General features: G+C 54.2%; 7 protein-coding genes across 7 annotated transcripts; 5 read left to right on the plus strand and 2 right to left on the minus strand.

Annotated features, from left to right (window-relative positions):
• Window positions 1–747: 747 nt before the first annotated feature.
• MAM_07515 (uncharacterized protein) lies at window positions 748–3,508 on the plus strand (the record flags this gene model as incomplete). Its single annotated transcript, XM_040826313.1, has 2 exons — window positions 748–1,676; window positions 1,735–3,508. The coding sequence occupies 2 exons, from the start codon at window positions 748–750 to the stop codon at window positions 3,506–3,508; spliced, it is 2,703 nt and encodes a 900-aa protein (XP_040675675.1).
• Window positions 3,509–4,278: 770 nt separating this feature from the next.
• Window positions 4,279–5,307, plus strand: MAM_07516 (WD40 repeat-like-containing domain protein; the record flags this gene model as incomplete). The annotated part of the gene is made up of 1 exon (XM_040826314.1): window positions 4,279–5,307. One exon carries the CDS (start codon window positions 4,279–4,281, stop codon window positions 5,305–5,307), a length of 1,029 nt encoding a protein of 342 aa, XP_040675676.1.
• Window positions 5,308–5,692: 385 nt separating this feature from the next.
• On the minus strand, window positions 5,693–7,062 carry MAM_07517 (alpha-1,2-mannosyltransferase; the record flags this gene model as incomplete). The annotated part of the gene is made up of 4 exons (XM_040826315.1): window positions 5,693–5,849; window positions 5,909–6,527; window positions 6,592–6,852; window positions 6,915–7,062. The coding sequence occupies 4 exons, from the start codon at window positions 7,060–7,062 to the stop codon at window positions 5,693–5,695; spliced, it is 1,185 nt and encodes a 394-aa protein (XP_040675677.1).
• A 472-nt stretch (window positions 7,063–7,534) lies between these two features.
• MAM_07518 (Spc97/Spc98) lies at window positions 7,535–10,932 on the plus strand (the record flags this gene model as incomplete). Its single annotated transcript, XM_040826316.1, has 3 exons — window positions 7,535–7,606; window positions 7,721–10,159; window positions 10,204–10,932. The coding sequence occupies 3 exons, from the start codon at window positions 7,535–7,537 to the stop codon at window positions 10,930–10,932; spliced, it is 3,240 nt and encodes a 1,079-aa protein (XP_040675678.1).
• A 605-nt stretch (window positions 10,933–11,537) lies between these two features.
• MAM_07519 (LCCL domain containing protein) lies at window positions 11,538–13,526 on the minus strand (the record flags this gene model as incomplete). Its single annotated transcript, XM_040826317.1, has 1 exon — window positions 11,538–13,526. The coding sequence occupies one exon, from the start codon at window positions 13,524–13,526 to the stop codon at window positions 11,538–11,540; it is 1,989 nt and encodes a 662-aa protein (XP_040675679.1).
• Window positions 13,527–14,307: 781 nt separating this feature from the next.
• On the plus strand, window positions 14,308–15,706 carry MAM_07520 (tRNA-guanine transglycosylase family protein; the record flags this gene model as incomplete). The annotated part of the gene is made up of 2 exons (XM_040826318.1): window positions 14,308–14,518; window positions 14,583–15,706. The coding sequence occupies 2 exons, from the start codon at window positions 14,308–14,310 to the stop codon at window positions 15,704–15,706; spliced, it is 1,335 nt and encodes a 444-aa protein (XP_040675680.1).
• Window positions 15,707–17,417: 1,711 nt separating this feature from the next.
• On the plus strand, window positions 17,418–19,673 carry MAM_07521 (protein tyrosine phosphatase; the record flags this gene model as incomplete). The annotated part of the gene is made up of 5 exons (XM_040826319.1): window positions 17,418–17,960; window positions 18,033–18,217; window positions 18,267–18,345; window positions 18,410–19,083; window positions 19,148–19,673. 5 exons carry the CDS (start codon window positions 17,418–17,420, stop codon window positions 19,671–19,673), a joined length of 2,007 nt encoding a protein of 668 aa, XP_040675681.1.
• Window positions 19,674–20,225: the final 552 nt, after the last annotated feature.

A 20,225-nucleotide genomic window follows, 5' to 3' on the forward strand; every position in this document is an offset into this window, starting at 1 on the left:
GCAGTCGGACGCTCTTCCGTGGTTGTACTCCTGGTGTTAGTTATATCTGGGCCGGCTTCTAACAAGCCCAGCTCAGCCCAGTTCGTCGTTACTTTTGGGTCCTCCCTCGTTCAGGCCCATTTTACATCTATTGTACTCCGTACTCTGCCGAGGGTGTTAGTTATTAATATTACTCTTTCCCCATGTCATCTCACACCTCAAAAGCAACCCACCCCTCCATTCTTACTCTGCAACGATTTTCTTGCCTGGTGTTGGAGCGTTTCAACTTTCCATCGTCTGTCCTTACCATACATCGACCACTAGAGTAGCAAGACGGCAGACGATATCGAACAACACATACAGTTCTCCAACCGAGGAACGGCATTTCCGGATTGAATTCGCATCGTCGGATCTTAAGCTCATCTTTTAACAACGCTTCTGAAACTCACACAAATTCAGTCCAGGTGGCATATATATCGATCTTCATTTATCGGCATTTATCGGAGAACTGGTCGAAGCAAAGCTTTCTGGTGGACCAACCACCAATCGGTCGAGTGCAGAGGTCGCATAACCCTCTTGAATTGACCCGGGTCCATCTCGAAGGAGACGAAGAGTCTTTCAATGGGTAGTCTATCAAGTTTTGAGCCTTGTCAGCGTTTGGATATCCCGGATACTCCGCCAGAGCTGGCGAGCCCGGGCGCTTCGTCACTATCCTCTAGATCTTCACCATCGACAGAGGAGGCTTGGAGGCTTACTGCTTCCCTACCCATGCCCACTTATGAGAAGTCTGCCAGTGCCGATGCAGTGACGGCCACTGGTGAGAAGCATGCCGGTAAAGATCGATCGGAGTTGAGCAGTCAGGTCTCCTCACGGCAACGACTGCCGTCCTTGCACAGCCTTTTCGGGCCACCGTCCTCCATCCGCTCTCTTCATTCTCCGTCTGAAAGAGAACCATTGTATCTTGCTCAGTCACCACTTGACCGATCCCGGATATCACCAGGTATTGGGAACAATAGCGCTTCGTATTTCCCCCCTCCGGCATCACCGCCAGTTTCACAACCTCGAAGCACCTACGATTCACGTCTAGATGCCCACTCTCTAGCTCGCTCCTTCTCCGGACTACGATCTCCGAAATATCATGATCAGCATCGCTGCAGATCTGACTCCAGAGCCGAGTCTGAGAGCAGCAAATGGTCGGTTCATCAGGATATCAGCCGGCACGAGTATTCCTTAGGATCGAGAGATCCCACGCATCGCTCCCCAGATGGCCGTGCGCGGACTCAACTTCCTGCATCAAAAGACCCGCCCAGAGATTATCCTGCTCAGCGAACAACGCAGTCCAGCTCTACTGCGCCGCTCACTCCGGAAGGCTCTGCGGCTTCAGAGGGTGTGCCAACGAAGGATGGTCTTGGCCCCAAGATCTGGACGGGAACGCACTTCTTGCCTAGGTTTGTTCGAGCAGCCGATGTCCCGGGAGAAGGCATGTGCTATTTCTACGATGACGGGAGTCATTGCAAGACCGTGATTGATGGTGAGGCAGTAAATGCCCACTGGGGTGTGACTAAAGCCGGCAAACCTCGAAAGAGGCTGGCCATAGCTTGCATCACCTGCCGTGAGAAGAAGATTAAATGTGACCCTGATTATCCGAGATGTGTTCAGTGCGAAAAGTTTGGACGTGTCTGCAAATTCAAAAATGCGTGAGTAATTATTTGCTCTTGTTCGCCGAACAGGTTTGTGTATGCTGACAACTCGTAGTCCGAGGGGAGGGCACAACACGTCGCCTTCTACTCCGCCGGCTGAACTCGATGATAAGCGAAAGAGCGGGGGATCGTCGAGACAGAATGATGCGAGGCTCTCAACTAGTGGATCAACCTCTCCAATCTCGCCCCGCGTTGTTCTGCAGCAACCTTCTTCACCAGAAACGAGCTATGTCAACAAGAGGCTCAAGCTCAGCTCGGATGCATATGCAACAAATGGCGAGCCAATGGCTGAAATACGCCAGCCGATGGATTACTCGAAATCTCCTCTGTCCGTTCAACAATCATCCTCGGAGCTGCCTCGAATACCTGATGATGTGCTGTATAGGGCATGGCGGACAGACCCGTATGTGTCCGATCCCCAGTCTATTAGCACAGTTCTCTCGCAATTCTTCGGCCACATCGACAATGCTATCGTTATTCCTTTCCTTCCCGAGGATATTTTCAAGTCGTGGGTCGCCAGCACCACGTATAGAAAGTCGTCAGACGACTTGATGCTCTTGTACAGCGTCTTGGCCGCCGGCGTTGTCTTGTCTGGCGGCCCTAGGCACATCGCTTTCGAGTACGCACAGGTCGCCCATTATGCCCAGAAGACTTCAACTACACCATCGCTTCACTTGGTTCAATCCAGAATTTTGTTGGCCCTGTATAGCTTGGCTACTTCTCGATTCTGGGAGGCCAACGAACTGGTCTCCTCCGCAACTGCCGCCGGCGCTTGTTTGCAACTCAATGAAGAAATCGACAGATCGAAAGACGCTGACTTGGCCGTGTATCCATTTGGCATGACGCGAACGTGCTATGCAGAGACAAGACGACGAACATTATGGTCGTTGTTTCTGCTGGAACGACTCAGCCCGTTGTTTCCTACGAGGCCGACCATGATTCATGCGGAAGACATATACATTCGCCTGCCGTCTGATTCAGAGAGTCTTGAGAAGCAACTAGATGCACGGATGCCCATGTTCAATCCGTACGAAAGCAGCTTTCATCATTTCAACGAGAAGCCTGCTGATATCACATGCCACCTCGTCGAGATGGTCCATGTTTGGTCATCTTGCCTGTCAACAATTCACAGATTGGCCTGCAGACCCAACGGATCCGACGCTGAAGGCCTGCGAGTCCGCATTTTGACCAAGAGAGTCCATGACTGGCACTCCGCGCTCCCGTCGAGATTGTCTTTTTGTGCCTCCAATCTGGAGGCGGCAGCATTTTCCGGAAAGGTCGGATCATTTCTGACTATGCATCTCCTCTGCCACCATGCCCTTATCCAACTTAACCGATATCATCTGGCTGTTGGTGAATTGTCTGCTGAATATCGCTCCAGTCACCTCCAAGAGTGCCGGGACAACGCGAGGAGTGTCATTGATGTTGTGGGCTGCTTGGATGGCCTCTTACGTATCCGACCAACCGCTCTGAGCACGTCTCCGCCAGTCATGGCCATTGCCGTAATCACCGCCGTGGACGTCTTGACTTCAAGAGGGCCCCTTAGGGTCATGAACGACGTGATCGATAGCATTGGCATTGCTAAAACAGCAGTGGATAGTAGCGCAAACATCTGGGAGCATGCCCGCCCTTCTCAGATGGCTTTAGACCAACGACTCCAAACGCTGTATAAAATTCGCGACCAGGGCTCCAGAGAAAGATCCGCTGATGACTTTTGTGTACGCAACTTCGCCAGCGATGGCACCGAGCAACCTCACTGGCAGATCCTGCGACCTTTGATGCAACTATATCCCGTCAATATGGATGTTGTCTATTTCTCACCAAATTAAACTTCAGATCTTTTACCTCTATTTTTCCGGCATTGTTGCATGAATTGGCGTTTTATTGGTTTTTGGGCACGGTCAGGCTGGCAAGCCAATTTGGAACAGTAATCGGTCGGGATTATTACTCATCTGATATATTTGAATGCTCATATCGGGAAGCAAAGAACCGGTGGCCGTGGCGGATTCTCAGTGGTTTTAAGCTCGAAGGCTATAGGATAGTGCCGAAGTCGCGCGAGACTTCGTCCATCGCTGGAATAGAAACGAAGGAAGACATGTATGACGTATGAGCATAAGCCGGGTGCCCATACATACCGGTACATATGAAACAAGGTGCCTTTGAATTGATTCACTCCCAGTTGATAATTGTAAGTAAAGAGTGGAATGAAAGCCTCGAAAAGTTGAGAGAGAGGCAGCGTACGGAGTAGCGGGCCTGCCTTTCTCGATAGCCCCTGCCCTGTTGTGACTTGGGCGGGGTCCCGCTCTGGTAACCAATCAAGTTTACGCAATGCTTGTTGAATCGCTCCGCTGACGACCACCCAGCCTCTCTCTAGCCATAGGCAGCATTCAGTAGCACCTCAACTGGGCAACGTTGTAATTGAAAATCTGAAATCTCTGCAAAGACTCGGTGCCCATTCGACGCCATCGAAATGATGGATAAATCTCGTCAAGATGAGTTTACCCGATAAACCAGCGGCTTATTTGCTTGGTTCGAATGGTACATGATTCTTCCAGAAGCTTCGAGGTAAAAACTATCCCGGACGCTATACTGACACCCCATGATCACAGGCCCTGTCCACGCCGTCAAATACTCGGCAACTCCTGGATCTTACATACTCACAGGCTCTGGAGACCGTTCCATCCGCCTGTACAACCCATTTTCTAACATTACCGTGCCGGAACCCCAGTCTGGACCAAAGCCGGAAGTGCCTCACGGCCGTCTGATTCAAACGTACTCAGCGCATGGCTATGAAGTCCTCAGCCTTGACGTCGCAGCAGACAATGAGAAATTTGTCTCGGGCGGCGGCGACCGCTCGGTCTTCTTGTGGGATGTTGCTACGGCCGTAACAACCAGACGGTTCGGAGGCAACGTTCACGGACATTCAGCACGAATCAATTGTGTCAGTTTCGCGGGGGATGGCGATTCGTTGGTAGTCAGTGGTGGCTTCGACACTACCGCACGGATATGGGACATGAAGAGCGGCAGCGTCAAGCCCATTCAGGTGCTTAGCGACGCTCGAGACGCAATCACATCGCTGGCTGTTCGGGGTCCCGAGATTGTTACGGGCAGTGTGGACGGGAGAGTGAGAAACTATGATGTAAGGATGGGTCGATGCACGGTTGATGTGATGGGAGCAAGTGTCACCAGTCTTTCTTTTACAAAGGATGGCCGTTCAATGCTGGTAGGCACACTGGACAGCAAAGTGCGACTGATGGATCGCGAGAACGGTAGCTGTCTTCGGGCATATTCCGACCCTGCGTGGAAGAACGAAGAAATCCGGGTGCAATCGCTCCTTGGCTGCCGCGAGAAGTACGTGATTGCAGGTGACGAGATGGCCATGGAACCCGGGCGCAGTGGCGAGGGTAGAATATGGGCGTGGAATTTGCTCACGGGCAAAGTCATGGCCAAAGTAACTGTGCCCTGGGGCCCACAAGGGTATGAGCAAAAGAGGAAGGCTATCGGCAGAGACGGTAAAGAAAAGACACGGAGCAATGTCACTAGCTGTCTGGCGTGGAGAGAGGATGGCTGGGGAGATCAATTTTGTGTAGGAGGTTCCTCCGGAGTCGTTGCAGTTTTCAATGTCTAAAATGCAATCCGAAATTCTGCTCGCAAATAACGAAAGAGATGCACATGCCACCAGCAAAGTTCAAAGCCCCTGTCATCAAGTCGTCATACGTAGTGATACATAATGCATGGGACACCACCCAGGATCGGAATCGGATGATCTTATAAGTCTTGCCTCAAGGACCGAATCAACAGGGCCAGAGACAAAATGATCCCAGCGTAGCAAGCGCCATGAGCGCCTAGGTCCCAAACCCAATGCCCCCGTTGCTATTCCCAAGCTCTGGTTTCCCACATTACTATTCCAAATTTCTCAACAGCCGGGTTTTGTATCATGAGGCGGGGCCACGTCATTCAAGATGGAACACGTCAATGTGCTCATCTTTCTTTTCAACCTAATCAAAGAGTGCTTACCCAAGGCCAACATATTTGAACCAGTTCGGCCTGCAATCTTCGTGATGTAAGAAAGCTTCTCCATCGGTCAGGCGTCCAGTCACGCAACCACTGCACTTGGGTGAGTTGGGGCAGTTAAAGAATGGAATGTGCTGATAACCAATGTCCCGGAACCTATTTCAGAATCAGCACTGCAACTGAACCTTCTTGAACAACTCGGGACAGTGTCGTACCAATGAATTTTGCTCTTGTCCTCAAAAAGACCAAGACCAATAGTGTGGACGGGAGCATCGCCCCATCGCTCATAGAAGAAACCACCGGCTCGGTCTAGGTGATGAAAGTAGTCCTCGTATGGTTTGCTTCTCCAGAATTCCATATCGGCAACCTCGAAGTTGCTCCAGAAATGACATGTAGAATAACCCTGGGCTCCCTTGTTATGTGCCGGGCGTCTCTCGGAGTCCGTAAGCCAGTCCAACGCATTGTTCGTATGGAGGTGCTCAGGGTGATCAGCGAGGAAGCGGACCGTTTCGGGCCACAAAGTGGGCAGTGTTTTGGGCTCATCGTACAGCGCAATGGTGAAGCCATAGGTCTTGTTGTTGTCTTGCATGTATCGAAAAACATCATAATCGACATCGCAAAAGAAATGGACTTTGGGTTCAACGCGCCAATACCACCTGGTGGTTTGAAGAGCGGGATGTTTGTAGAAGAGACCACTGTTCCATCGACACATTTGATGATAGGAGATCATCTTTGCGTACTGGACGCCCCCCTTTTCTAGTAGCATTGTAGATTCGTCGTATAGTTGTTGATCGATCCATGACGGGACGGCCCAGTGCTCCTTGGGGATGATTTCTGTACCAAGTTAGAAAAGCCTGGCTTCAGGTTTCGACACTGGACAGCCCATGATGAGGCTTACCGTAGTTGCATTTGGCCTTGGTAGCAGCCTGGGTCTTCTTCTTGAATTCTTCTGAGAAGGGCTCGTCGTTGAAAAAGGTCCACGGGTAGTTAAACTTGCTGTTCCATGTTCGCTCCAAGTCTTCCATCGAGGAAACCATTGCATCGACCTCGGAGTTTCGCACCAAGGCGAGCAAGGTGGCATTGACGCGATCAGTGTCTACGGCGTCGGGTGCATATCTGCCAGAAGTCCGTACGAGAACCCCTTCTGGTTCTCCCGTAGCTACAGCCACCCGATTGATTAGACTGGAAATGGACTTGATGGCGCAAAACAGGAACACGAACGATCTAGATTGGGATCCCGCTCAAAGTTGACATAGCGTTCGCCCGGCCCGCGCAGACCTGAGGACGGCCGAAAGACCTGGTAGAGAAAAAAACACCAGAGGATGGCGGCGGCAAGCAGCAGGACCCTGACGGGTCGTGCGATTGCCATGATGCGTTGGTTGAGCTGTGAAGCTCCGGCGCAGTATTATGTCTTGGACACAATTCACAATCCGGCCGGATGGGCGCAAAACAGCTGGAACGGTGCACGTAGTCGCCGGACAAGCCGTATTCGAGTGCGATGTAGGATGCTAATCACGTCTTGGCAGTGGACTCTGCCAACAGCCTACTCAAGTAAGTAGTAGCCGTGAAGGACACGAAGGACGACGCGAATCATTGGCCGCCATGCAAGGTACAGCGACTGCTCTAGTAGGATCCATTGGGCGATTGGACGCGAGGCTGGCCTGACAACTGCCCCACGGTCCCCACCCTTGTCAACCAACCTGACAACTACCGCCAGGCACCACGACTTACTTGACTTGACTTTGGCAACTCACCATGTCGTTGAAATACTGACCAGCTGACCTCTCTCGACGACCAGGCACAGCCGCATTTTCAGTGGACAATGGACAAGGCGGATAGCCATGTCTTTTGCGTCACGGCTTGGTGCTCTAACGCGTGAGCTGGTCGAGGTGCTGGCGCCCCCGTCCGTCCAAGTATGATTTCCTCCCCTTGCTGAGTGGATGCTCTGTCATTCTGCTTATGATGATGATGATGATGATGATGATGATGATGATGCCATTGCTAGCTGTTTCTGACGCAAAAATTAGACAGACCCCTCAAGGCTGGAGAAAATCACCGATGCTGCGTTGAAAAACTTGAAATCTCATACTTTTCTGCAAACCAATCATTTTGAAGTAGAAAAGGTCTTAGCTGGTCTTGATGAGCGGTTCCGCATCAACTGTCGGGATGACCTGGCGGATGCTTTACAACACCGCTTGGTGAAACTTTCAAGCCATCCATCGAAATGGCATCCTGAAATCCTGCACCTTTTCTTGGAACTATCTGATCAACCGACGTTTAAATCCAAACTCGGCGATTTGAAGCTGTTGGGACGCAGTGAGGCCATACCCATAACAGCCTTGCGCTGGGAGGATATCGCAAAGGAAGACGGCTGGGATGATGATGGTCTCCTCTGGCAGAACATCAATTACAGCGACGATTCTGAAGATGACAGCTATGAGCAGCAGTTCACTTCCGAGCCCGAGGTCACCTCGCTGCACAGCGATGAAGACTCTGCGGTACGCACAGCACCGTCTTACATATCGCACCCTGAAGAATCAACTACATTTGAACGGATACAGACTGCGCAGAGGTGGAGGATGCAGCCTCCATCTGGGGACATGTCAAGACATACACGGAAGGTTCCTGTTTCTGAAATCGTAGTTGTACGGGACGTCCTGTTCATGCTCCAAGGACTCGACTGCACCCTCTTCACTCGAAATTGCGCGGCGGTCCCATCTTTTCAGCTGGATGGCATGGAGTGGGAGCCGTACAGAGCCATGATGCAGAGTTTCACCGATTTTGGCGGCCGCCTTCGAACGCTTCGAATGTTTGCGGGCCAGCGACAAGACGTTCCTCACTTGCAGGCGTTTCAGGATTGCATCTCTGATCGACTTCGCAAACTTGATCATTACATATCGGAGCTGCAAACCAGTCTGGTAGCACCCTCATCAGATGTCGTGCTGAGCCTTGTCGGCACCAAAACGAAGCTGATACCGTGGCTGCAACCACTACATGCCCTGGCTAATATTGTGTCAACGATCGAGGCCGAGCCGCAATCCACACCATTCCGATACTTGGAGTTGGTGTTCGACGAGGTCTGCGTCGCGCAGCTCAGCGGAAAGGCAGAATTGTACAATTTTCTGGCGCGCATTTTTGCCGAATGCTTCAGGGTTTATCTGCGGCCGATCCGTCTTTGGATGGACGAAGGCAAGCTTCTTTCAGCCAGTGACCTGTTCTTCGTGGCAGAGGTGTCTGCCAGCACCCCGTTGGGGAAGACATGGCAAGATCGATACCGTTTGCGCGAGACGCCAGACGGAACGTTGCACGCACCCGCTTTTCTTCGAACGGCCATAGGCAACATCTACAACGCCGGAAAGAATATTATTGTTCTGAAATTGCTGGGGAAATACGACACGGCAGTCTCCTGGAAAGCCAGAAACGAACCGCCTCTCGACTACGAGTCGATGTGTCCGGCCGGGCAAGAACTTGTCCCATTCGCCGAGTTATTCGACACGGCATTCGACCGCTGGATTCAAAGCAAGTACCATGCAACGTCGACTACCCTCAAAAGAATACTTTTCGACGACTGGGCACTCCCCGCAACCCTCGACACTCTTCACGGCATTTACCTCATGTCTGACGGCTCAGCATCATCCACCTTTTGCGCCAGCATATTCGCTAAGCTCGACTCGCCGCAAGCAGACTGGCCAGACCGGTACGCCCTCACGGCCGCGGCCCAAGATAGCTTCACCACCACGGACCCTGGCCGCCTGACTGTCGCCGTGTCTGCGGACATGCACAACCTGCCCCCTTTCCAACGCCGCAACTCAGTCCGCACCGTCCTCAGCGGCATAACTGTCAACTACCGCCTTCCCTGGCCCCTACAGCTGATCTTCAACGACGCCAGCATGCAGCACTACCAATCCGTCTTCACCCTTTTGCTGCAATTCAAACGAGCCACACAAGCGCTTCAGCCTCCTAGAATACGAGACGGCTACTGGGCCGACCAGGGGAACCGGAGTGTCAGCGCCACATTCTACTCTGCCCGCAGCAAACTCGTCTGGTTCTGCACCACCATCCAAACATACCTCACCACTCTTGTCCTCATCCCCATCGACACGCAGCTACGTCATGACCTCGCGGCGTCCCACGACATTGACAACCTTGTCTCCGCGCATGAGAAAGCCCTCAAGGCAATGGCCGACCAGGCCTGTCTGGGGAGTAGATTGACACCCATTAGAGAAAGTATTCTCGACGTGCTTGATCTCGCCCTGAAACTAGAACGAGTAAGAAGCGGTGGCGTTGACAGGGAGGAACAAGTCCACGTCAGCAAATCGTACGAAACCACGTTGACGGACATTAGAGTAGAGGTAGATAGACAAGTCCGCTTCATATGGTCCGGCCTGCGGAGTGTTGCGCGCGCCACGAGCGACGCGCAGTCCGCCAAATGGGATATCCTGGCAGACATGCTCCAGGCCGGCGACGTCGACACCGCAGCATAGCAATCAAATGCCCGCACTGTTCCAAGACGACACGAGACTCTACTGTCCCTGTGGCTCCCCTCGCCCCCCTCGTCTTGTCAAGGCCATCCGCCCCTAAGCCTGTCCGCGAAAAACTTCATCAAGGGAAAAACCTCGCCCCTATCCCTCGGCATCCGCACCTCGCCCGCTCCCCACCTGACAACGTGCACATTCGTAAAGTCCCGCCTGATGGCATCCTCCGTATCCCCAGGGACCTGGCACACCAGCACGGGCGTATCGCTCCTCACCCTCGCGTCCTGGGTCGACACCATGCTCCCCGGCAGGCCGCCGCCGATGGAAACGACGCCCTTGAACGCCCTGCCCGCTCCCCCGGACGCAGGAACCTCCACGACTCGCTCGGCAGCCAGCTGCGCGGCCATGCCCAGGGCCAACGACCCGCCCTGCCCGAAGCCAAACAGCAGCACGTCGCTCATCTCCCAGCCGCACTTTCCAACCAGCACACCCTTTATCAGTCCCTCCGCCACGAGCGCCGAGGCCCTGGTGAAGCCCGGGTCGGGATCCAACTCCCCCGTGCTCGGGTCCAGCACGACGTCGTCGCCCCAGTGAAAACGCCCCGTCGACGAGGGCGCGTCGTCGACGAGGGACGGCGGCAGCGGACTTGTGCCGCGGACAGATATGGCCAGCACGCCGGGGAGGTTGAGGCTGCGGGCGAAGCTGGCGAAGGGGGTCTCGGAATCGCCCAGGCCGTGGAAGAGGACCAGGAAGGCGGCGGTTGATTCAGGAGGGGACGGGAAGTGCAGGTCCAGGTGGAGCGTGGAAGGGAGGGGCGAGAAGTCCGCACGTGTCGGTATCCGCGGCGGCATCTTGGGCTCGTGTGTGTGCTTGGTAGCTTTTGCAGTTTGTTGGCGGTGCTGTCTGAGCCAGCCCAGCCCGGGCGGGAGGGCAAAGGGCGGATGGATGAGTGATGATGAGTGATGACCAGAGTGGAGACGGGACGGGACGGGACGGGCGGGCATACAGATGACTACAAAGAGAATGCTTTGGGGCTGACCAGAAAAAGCAGTTCATTCCCGCCAGTATCTGGACTCTGGAGGCACGACTTCGCACTGCACATGCTCTTGTCGCGTACACGGTGCAAGTGGGATATCAAAGGGTATGCATAAGCGGGAAGGGACAACAGGGGAACAACGAGGACGAATCCGGCCAGACATTTGGTCTCATCGCCGTTGCTTATTTGCAGCAGCCAGGACACCGGCCAGCAACGAGCCGTTGATTGTCAAAGGTATATCCCATATCCCATATCCCATATCCCATATCCCATATCCCATATCCCAGATCCCAGATCCCAGATCCCAGATCCCACCTCGACCTCGAAACTACATCACCTGCCTAGCACGTCGTCCCCCGGGCTCCTGAGCTTGACCTTTGACGCCCCCGGCTTCATGTCCACCCACTCCCCGTCGCCAGTCCAGACGCCGGCCTTGGTGTAGTCCCCGCTGTCACTGCCATCCATGAACGCAAATCTAAAATACTCTGGCAAGTCCAACGTCTTGTCCCTCGACCAGACAAACTTGTCTGTGGCGTCGACGTCTTGGAAATACGATCTAAATCGCTCAACATCGTTGACGAGAACGCTAATGCCGTCAAATTGCATGTACTCCGACTTTTCCCACGTAAATGTAATATTGGACGGCAGAGTAGTTGTATTCGAAAGATCTATGACGGGGGCGTGAACTGCAGGCAGAGGCGTTCCCCTTTGGGCGTCGCCCTGAAGCGCGGCCGAGGTCTGCAGCACAGGGTCGAAGCCCCAGCGGGCTATGCCGTTGATGAACAGGCCGACGAGAACCCCTTGGTACAGGAGAGAGGGGCGCGTCTGCAGGCTCGTTCCCGGGAGCAACAGAAGCGCCAGGACGTAGTGGTGGATGCGCAGGTTGAGACCGGGGAGAACAAGGGAGAGCAGGATGCCGAGGAGGAAGAGCGCGTAGAGCTTGATGTACTTGATGAAGCGGGCCTCCTGGCGGAAGAACCAGACCTGGCTTGCGATGATGACGGCGAGGGCGATGATGATGATGGACAAGGCGGCCTTGGCGCCCGGCTGCTGGTTCAGGTCGTGGGCGTTGAGGCGCTGGATGGGGATGAAGTTGAGGGTGTAGTTGGTCAGGGCACCGACCCAGCATGCGCCCAGCCACAGGACAGTCTTTTCGATTTGCGCCGTCAGGCCTCTGAGCGTGCGACGGACGCCCATCCTGTCGTACATGACCCAGGCGACGAACATTGCTGGCAGGAACTTGCCCAGGACGTTGGAGAATAGCGCAGCAACGGACCTGTTGGTCGGCGGATCGGTGGCCATGCCCACCGTCCAGAAGACGCCGACGAATGTCGGAAAGAAGAACACGGCTGGAGACGACGTGAAGACGGACAGAACGGCCGTGAAGACGACGGAGATGGCCAGCAATGGCCACCTCGTGTCCTGGGATTCGCACTGGACGTCTGGCAGGAACGAGAACGAGAGCGGAAAATACGAGTCGAACCGTATGCTGGTGAGGCCGTTTCTCTGCGTGCTCAGATAGTCCTGGCCCTCGCCGACGAGCTTGACCACACCGCAACCCCCTTTGGCGTTGGAAATGACACCGGCATGGATGGCAGCGCCGCAGATGTACGAGTCGCCTCGATAAGTAGCATTGCCGGGCGCAACGTCGTTGGACGGCCCACCCACGATCAAGGGCTGATAAATGACTTCCTGGTCGCCAACGGCCCTCGGGTTGAGGACTTGATAGCTCGCGCAGCCCGCCGAGCACCGGAACGCAAAGCCGCTGCCTCTGAACGGACGGCAATCGTTGCCGTGAAGACCGCACGAGTTGCCCGAGCCCCAGTATGTCGCGCCGCATCCGATGGTTTGGGGTTGGCCCCATCCAGCAACCTCTGTCGCCATGGTTCCTTGTCTCTTGACCAGGACGAATGTAATGAGCCAAATGGCAAAATAGAAAAACAGCACCCAGGCGCGTTGCTTCAGCGTGGGGAGAAGCCTGTCGACGAGGAACAATGGGTATTCCTGGACCATGGGGAAGAGCGGCTTGATGCGATGTGGCTGCGGGTTTGCAGGGCCCTTTGACCACTTGCCGGCGGCGCGAACCATTCGGCGCAAAGGATAAGGAACCCATTTCCATCTCTTCCATCCATGTTCATCCTGTACGAATCGCGGCGTGGGCGGGTCGCTGTCGTCCTCAACTTGGAGAGTGCCGTCGCCGCCGTCAAGAGGCGCGTCCGGGTGACGGTCCGGATTGACGACGCCGTCGGGGCCGACGTTGGCTTCGCGTCGCTCGGATTCGGTCATCAGGGGCTGGTCTTCGTCTTCATGATGTCCGGCCATGATGATGTAGGAAGCCGGAACGCCAGCCATACGACAGGCCGCCTGCCGGGTCTTTTGAGACGACGTGGTTGCGAAGGCGCTCGGGTCGCGACACAGAGCCGGCTGACACGGAAGTGGGTCGTCTGGTCAAGCCAAGTCCGCCCGAGGTGTCACAGCGTGCGTGAAGCTGATCTGGGCCCCTTGGCTGTCCGGACAGCCAAGACCGGCCGCATCTCTTAAAATAGAGTGCAAATAGCTCAGGGAGTGAATCGTAAGCTTGCCAACGGCAAGGGGCAGTTGTTTGGAGGCGCAGAGGCTCGCACTGTGTTAGAAATACGCCTAGGTGGCTGGAGGAAGACGATTTGACCCCAAGGTTTGACGAGCATCTATGAGCAGCATCCAAGAGTTTTCAAGATCAGACCCGGTGGCCCTGCACGTGTGGGAGCCATGCCCCCATTGGCTCCGGTGCCACATTTTTGACCCCGTTGAGGCTGTCATGAAAAGTGGATCCATCGCCCCTGCAAACGTAAGTCGTTCGTACGGTGTACGGAGTAGCCCGAGGCCCCACACGCCTTCGGGTTCGGGTGAATGTCGGCAGGTTGCTACCTGTCCCTCGAGGGCCGCCTGGGCCTGACCAGCTGACTTCTCATTGGCCAAGTTTTCCTCTTCTCGAGCAAGTTGTTCTTCTTGATCTTCAATCCGGTTCTTATTAGTCGGTCATCGTCCGCGGCAGCAATTAGTTACCACAAAATCCTCGTCTGGTCATGCCAAGATGAGCCACTGTCAGCCAGGTGACTCAGACATGCCGGCGCGGAGGGTATTCGAGCTCTTGGGCGCCGTCGTGGCAGATGGCTGTGCAGCCCGGCTTGGACGACTGTCCATTCCTGGAAGAAGGCCAATCGAGACTCCGAGCTACACTGCCATCACCTCTCGTGGTGCCATACCTCACCTCACGCCCGACAATGTCACCAGGTATACCAACTGGGGTGCCGCCTACATGGCGCTGGAAGATTGTGAGCAAGACAGCCTCGCTCGTTCACGCGTGTATCAAAGCAAAGGAGGGGTTAACAAGAGCAGTCGTTGAACGAAAGGAACCACCCATCTACAACACCCCTGAGCATGACACACTCCGCCGCCTGCACAACTTCACAGCCTTGGCATCAGACAGAGCCACCATTCTGGGAGCAAGAAGATGCCCGGCGGTAACGACCCCCATGGGCAACGGCGCAAAGACCGTCACGCTCTTCACCTCAACAGGCTTTGCAAGCGTCAATGTGTCTCAATATGTGGCAGCAGTCAAGAGCCTACAGCCGGATGTGGTCGTGCCCTTGGCAGATTCACTTCATACGAGCTCGACTCCGGCATCGAAAAAACTCATCAAAATGGTAGAACGGACAGAGGAATGGGTCGATGACTTCCTGCGACAGTTCCAAAGTAGAGCACATTTGGAGCAATTGGGCATTTCGGTATTTGCCCCGGTTCTCCCCGTCGAGTTGCCAATTCAGTGGGATTATCTGAGACACATCGCAGAAGACGTTGTAGATGACGTCTCGGGCCTGGCGGTTTACGACGTCAACATTTTGCCCGAGCTCAAATCGTACACGTCCCTCGCAGCGTTGCCAAAGTTGTCTCTTGATCAACCCAAATCTCCTCATGATGTTTTGCGCCAAATATCTCTAGGCGTGGACATTTGTGCATTGCCATTCGTGAATGGCGTTTCTGATGCTGGAGTAGCACTCACATTTTGCTTTCCAGCACCCGAGGTAGAAACACCACAGCCGATGGGCATCGACATGTGGTCTACGGATCACAGCGTCGCGGTGGTGCCGCTGAAGGAAGGTTGCGGATGCTATGCCTGTACCAATCATCACAGAGCATATCTGCTGCATTTACTCAACGCAAAGGAGATGCTCGGCTGGGTTCTTCTCCAAATCCATAACCACCACGTCATTGATGCATTTTTTCAGGGTGTTAGGAATGAGCTGCAGAAAGGGTTGGACAGCTTTGAAGAGCAAAGTAAGAAGTTCTTGGCGGCATATGTGCCCGAGTTGCCAGAGGGCACAGGCGACCGACCCAGAGCTCGGGGATATCACTTCAAGAGCTCGGCCGGACAAGAAAAGATCAATAAGTCTACTTGGGTGGACCTGGACAGCAAAGTAAATGGATATTTCGCAGAGAATCTAGCCAATGGGAGCATATAGAGCAAATAGATGAGGGAACGAAGGAAATAAAGTACCTTATGGACAGATATACTTTTGCCAGATTTGACCAACAGGTCATGACAAAGACACAGACTTGGCAAGTTAGACAAGCAACAGTGTGGCCTTGTCGTGGACGATTTCCATAGGGACAAGTCTGGAAACAACCAGGAAGCATCAATTTGCCGCAATCAATTACCATGATGTAGAAGTTCGCGGAACCACGTAGCACGTCATATCATGCTCGGGAATTTCCGCGTGTGATGTCAGCCCGTCGCCAAGTTGAATGCTGACTGGGGTATGCGAAGAATTGAGTTTGACACGTCAGAGCGCCCAGTGCTACATTGCTTTGTTTAAGGCTGCCTCTGCTTGGATGATAGCCCAGCTACTCCGTAATTCGGTGAGGAAACCGGGAAGACGCGCGTGTCAACGCGCCAACCAAGGTCGAGGACTACTCTGGAGCCCTTGTCTGTAGTCTGGGGTGTTTATTGTCAGATATTGCGCCGAAGGGCCGAAGTCCGCGTGGGCGCAGGGGGAATTAAATGAAAATTTTAATTTATCCGTCATCAACACATGAGGGAGAGGAACGCCACAGCTTCCACTCTCGAGTCTGGCAGTTGTTGGCGAGCATTGCGCGCAGATGCAGAAAAGTCTTTGCTTAACGCATGATCTGGTTCCCACGTGTGGAGTCGCTGCAGCTTGCTGACGTTGCGGCTGTGGAGAGTTGCTTGCAGCATTTCAAGCGGAAGGAAAGACCGGGTCGTGCCTTCCAACTCTGCCGAGGCCGAGAATATGAGGATCGTCCAAGAGGGACACTTGGAACCGACCTTTTTTTTTTTTTTTTTTTTTTTCGTCTGTCTGCGTCCAGCATCAAATCTCCCGCCCTACCAACATACCATTGTTTCCCGCGCCACGTGCTGGCAACCCGTGTATCCCTGTTCCTCCAGAGTCCACATCGCCAATGGGGACCCTCGATCTGGGCACGGGGATGGTTCTCGAGACGGCGATGACGGGCAAGTGGTGGACTTGTGACGCTGTGCCCGGTTGCGTTTGAGTGGTCATACTCCCGACTCCAGACTCTTAGATCGAAGCTCGCCATGCCTCAGCTCACGCTTGGTCCAGGACGCCACGTTCGACCGTTATTTAGGTTCTCCCAGGCAATATCCGGCGCAGTCTTACTCCGTGCCATGCCAGCTTCCCCACACCATGCGCCATGCCATTCGAGCTGGTCCTTCGTCTCCAGCAGCTTTTCAGGATGAGCCTGTCCTCTCCAGGAGTGGCGTGAACACGTGCCCTTGTTCCTCAAGGTGAAGGGCTCACGGTGACATCGCTTCTGTTGCTAATCCATTGTCAATATCTCTCCACTGGATGGAGTTGCTGCTGATGGCCCCTCCCGTTATGATAAGGCGGTGCTGGCTCCGACGATTAGAAAAGAGAAATCCCAGTCGTCGAAGCTGTATCCTCGCAGCTTGACAAGCGCGATGAATGAAGAATGCCCCCCTCCAGCTATGCAGTTGGTAGTTTCCGGCCCTCGCATGGGGGACCTTCTGCAAGCGTCGGTCTCCCGCTTTGGGTGGATGTGATGAAAGCTTCCACGAGGTATATAAGCACGTCACAACCCGACGCCACACCCGAAAGTGTCTCTGGTATTTCCCTTTTCCATGCCTTGCCTCTTTGCTAAGCTTTCCCGAGGAGCCAATTGACAAACGCAGTCATGCTTGCAAAGCTCAACGTGGGTGCTGTTCTGGCAGCTTCGCTCTCCGTCGCCTCGGCCCAGACCTACCAGCGTCTTGGGACTTGCCCAACTCTGGGATGCCTTCTGCCGCCTGACCAAAGCGATTTTCTTCCCGGTCAGCTCTTTGACCTGAGAGTCGAAGTTCACGCCCCGGTCAATGGCTCCGAGGCTGCCCACAACGGCATTCCTGATGAGAATTTCAAGGTGACCATTGCCAAGGATGGCAAGGATGCCACGGATATTACCGCCTTCTTCGGAGTGAAGGAGCCCGAGCTGGAGAAGTGGAATTTCAGCTGGTACGAGGATCTTTTCGCCGAGGACAACAAGACCCCCTCGGTTGTCAATGTTGCTTCCAAAGCTTATCGCAAGCTCTGTCTGAACGAGCCTGGCAAATACACCCTGACCCTACAGTACTATGGAGACGAGAAGACAACTGCTGAATGGGTGGTTCGGCCAACTGTCAAGGAGCGCAAGGCTAGGAACGTCATCTTTTTCATCGGTGACGGCATGACCACCAACATGGTAAGCATTCCTGAAGCATTGATCAAGATGCTCCAATAACGGTTGTCAGGCGACGTGGACTAATACGATAAGATCACCGCGGCTCGTCTCCTTGGACACAAGAGCATCAACGGCAAATACCAGACTCGCATGCAGATGGACGAGTTTCCTGTTCTCGGTCATCAGATGACACACTCGATTGACAGCTACATTACCGACTCTGCCAACTCTGCCTCTGCTCTATATTCTGGTCACAAGAGCACTGTCAATGCCATGGGGTGTGTGTGCCATGTGTTTGCTAGTTTTACGCGGCTAACTGGCCCGCAGCGTCCACGCAGATTCGTCTCCCGACCCTTTCGACGATCCCAAGGTCGAGACCATAGTTGAGATATTCCGCCGAATTACTGTATGCTCATCAACAAGTTGGATGCAAATTCTAAACTGCGTGCTAATGCCATCTACGAACGCAGAAAGGTGCCTGGGGCGCAGTCTCCACAGCCTTCTTAGCCGATGCCACCCCTATTGCTCTCAGCGGCCACACCCGTCGCCGTTCTGAATATGCTCCTCTTATCGACCAGGCTCTGAACGGCGTGACCAACTACAGCTGGACCGACCACGGCGGCCCTGATGTCTTTTTCGGTGCTGGTGCTGAGCATTTTTTTGCCGGCAAGGGCAGTTACCAGGGCAGGGACTATTATGAGGAGTTTTCCAAGAAAGGATACTCGGTCAGTCTGAACAAGACGTCTCTCGAGAAGATTGACACTACACAGAGGGCCCTGGGTGTCTTTTGCCAGAGCAGCCTGCCCGTCTGGCTAGACCGTAATGTGTACACGGATAACCTCAAGAAGTTCAAGAACGACCCAAAAGGCGGAAGTGCCCCTGCACTTGATCTCCCGGGCCTCAAAGAGATGACGCTCAAGGCTGTCGAGGTCCTCCACGAGCGTGGCGGCGACAAGGGCTTCTTCCTCATGTCCGAGGCTGCCTCTATTGACAAGCAGATGCACGCTCTTGACTACGACCGCGCCCTCGGCGATCTTCTTGAACTTGACGACACTGTCCGCGAGACGATCAAGAAGCTCGAGGGGCTGGGGATTCTCAACGAGACACTCGTTGTTGTGTCTGCTGACCACGGTCACGGATTCGAGTAAGTCGGCCCCTCTGTATTGAACCACCATGCTTCACGTTGGATTCCTAACGGCCGACTTTAGTGTCTGGGGATCCGCCGACACCGAGTACATTGCCAAGCATGACGATGAGCGCACCAAGCGCAACGCAATCGGCGTATATGAAAAGTCGGGTCTCTCCCAGTACACCGAGAAGGGCGACAAGATCCAATACGGCACCGGCGTCAACTTCCCGTCAAACTGGGAGCCCCGATACGCCATCGCCGGTGGTGTCGGCGCCGCACCCGACCGCCGGGAGGACTACAAGGTCCACAAGAGCGGCCCTCGCGTGCCGGCCGTCAAGGGTGCTGACGGCAGCTACGTTGTCAACGCCAAGGACTCGCCCAACGGCATTGTCATCAACGGCACTCTGCCCACCAGCGAGGCTCAGGGCGTGCACTCGCTTACCGACGTGCCCGTGTTTGCCATGGGTCCCTGCCAGGACATGTTTGGGGGCACCTTCAACAACGTGGATATGTTCTACAAGATGGCCACATGCTTGGGTCTGGCGCGTCCAAATGACCAGATGAAAATCGAGGAGACGGCAAATATTGTCGATGCGTGCGCATAGCGGAGGGGAGGGGGGATGCAAAGACACAAGGTGGCAGGTTAGTAGGCAATAGGCTTTATGACGTGACGAGCAATTTTGGATTCGTAACATGGCATATATGATGTAATCGTGAGTATAGAGTAGACAAAAAGAGACGAACTTGACGCCCGCGTCAACAACAAGGCCGGCGAGTCGTGTACATCCAAGGGAGCGCTGATTACGAGGGGAGAGTCAGTCCGTGACCGGGCAATTCATCGTGGGATGTGGTGGTGTTGTAGGGTCGTCCCCGTCAGCGGCCAAGTGCACAAGCCGCTTCGTGCCAGCGGGGCAGTATTGTATTCTATGCGTTGCCAATGTCATTGCCCTTGGATAAAACAAGGACGGAAGGGTGATATCCGTTAACTTTTGTCTTTTGCCCAATCCTTATTTGAAACGAATCAGAATCTTCTTCCACAACGCATATATTTGCGCATTCGCTACAAGGAGAAGAGGCAGGAAAATCCACAGCCTTGAAGGTTCCCAAGGCTTCAAATCCCGACATTGAGAACAAAAAAAAAAAAAAAAAAAAAAAAA

Source organism: Metarhizium album, assembly GCF_000804445.1.
Source record: "Metarhizium album ARSEF 1941 chromosome Unknown scaffold_32, whole genome shotgun sequence".
In the NCBI taxonomy this organism is placed as follows: Eukaryota; Fungi; Ascomycota; class Sordariomycetes; order Hypocreales; family Clavicipitaceae; genus Metarhizium; species Metarhizium album.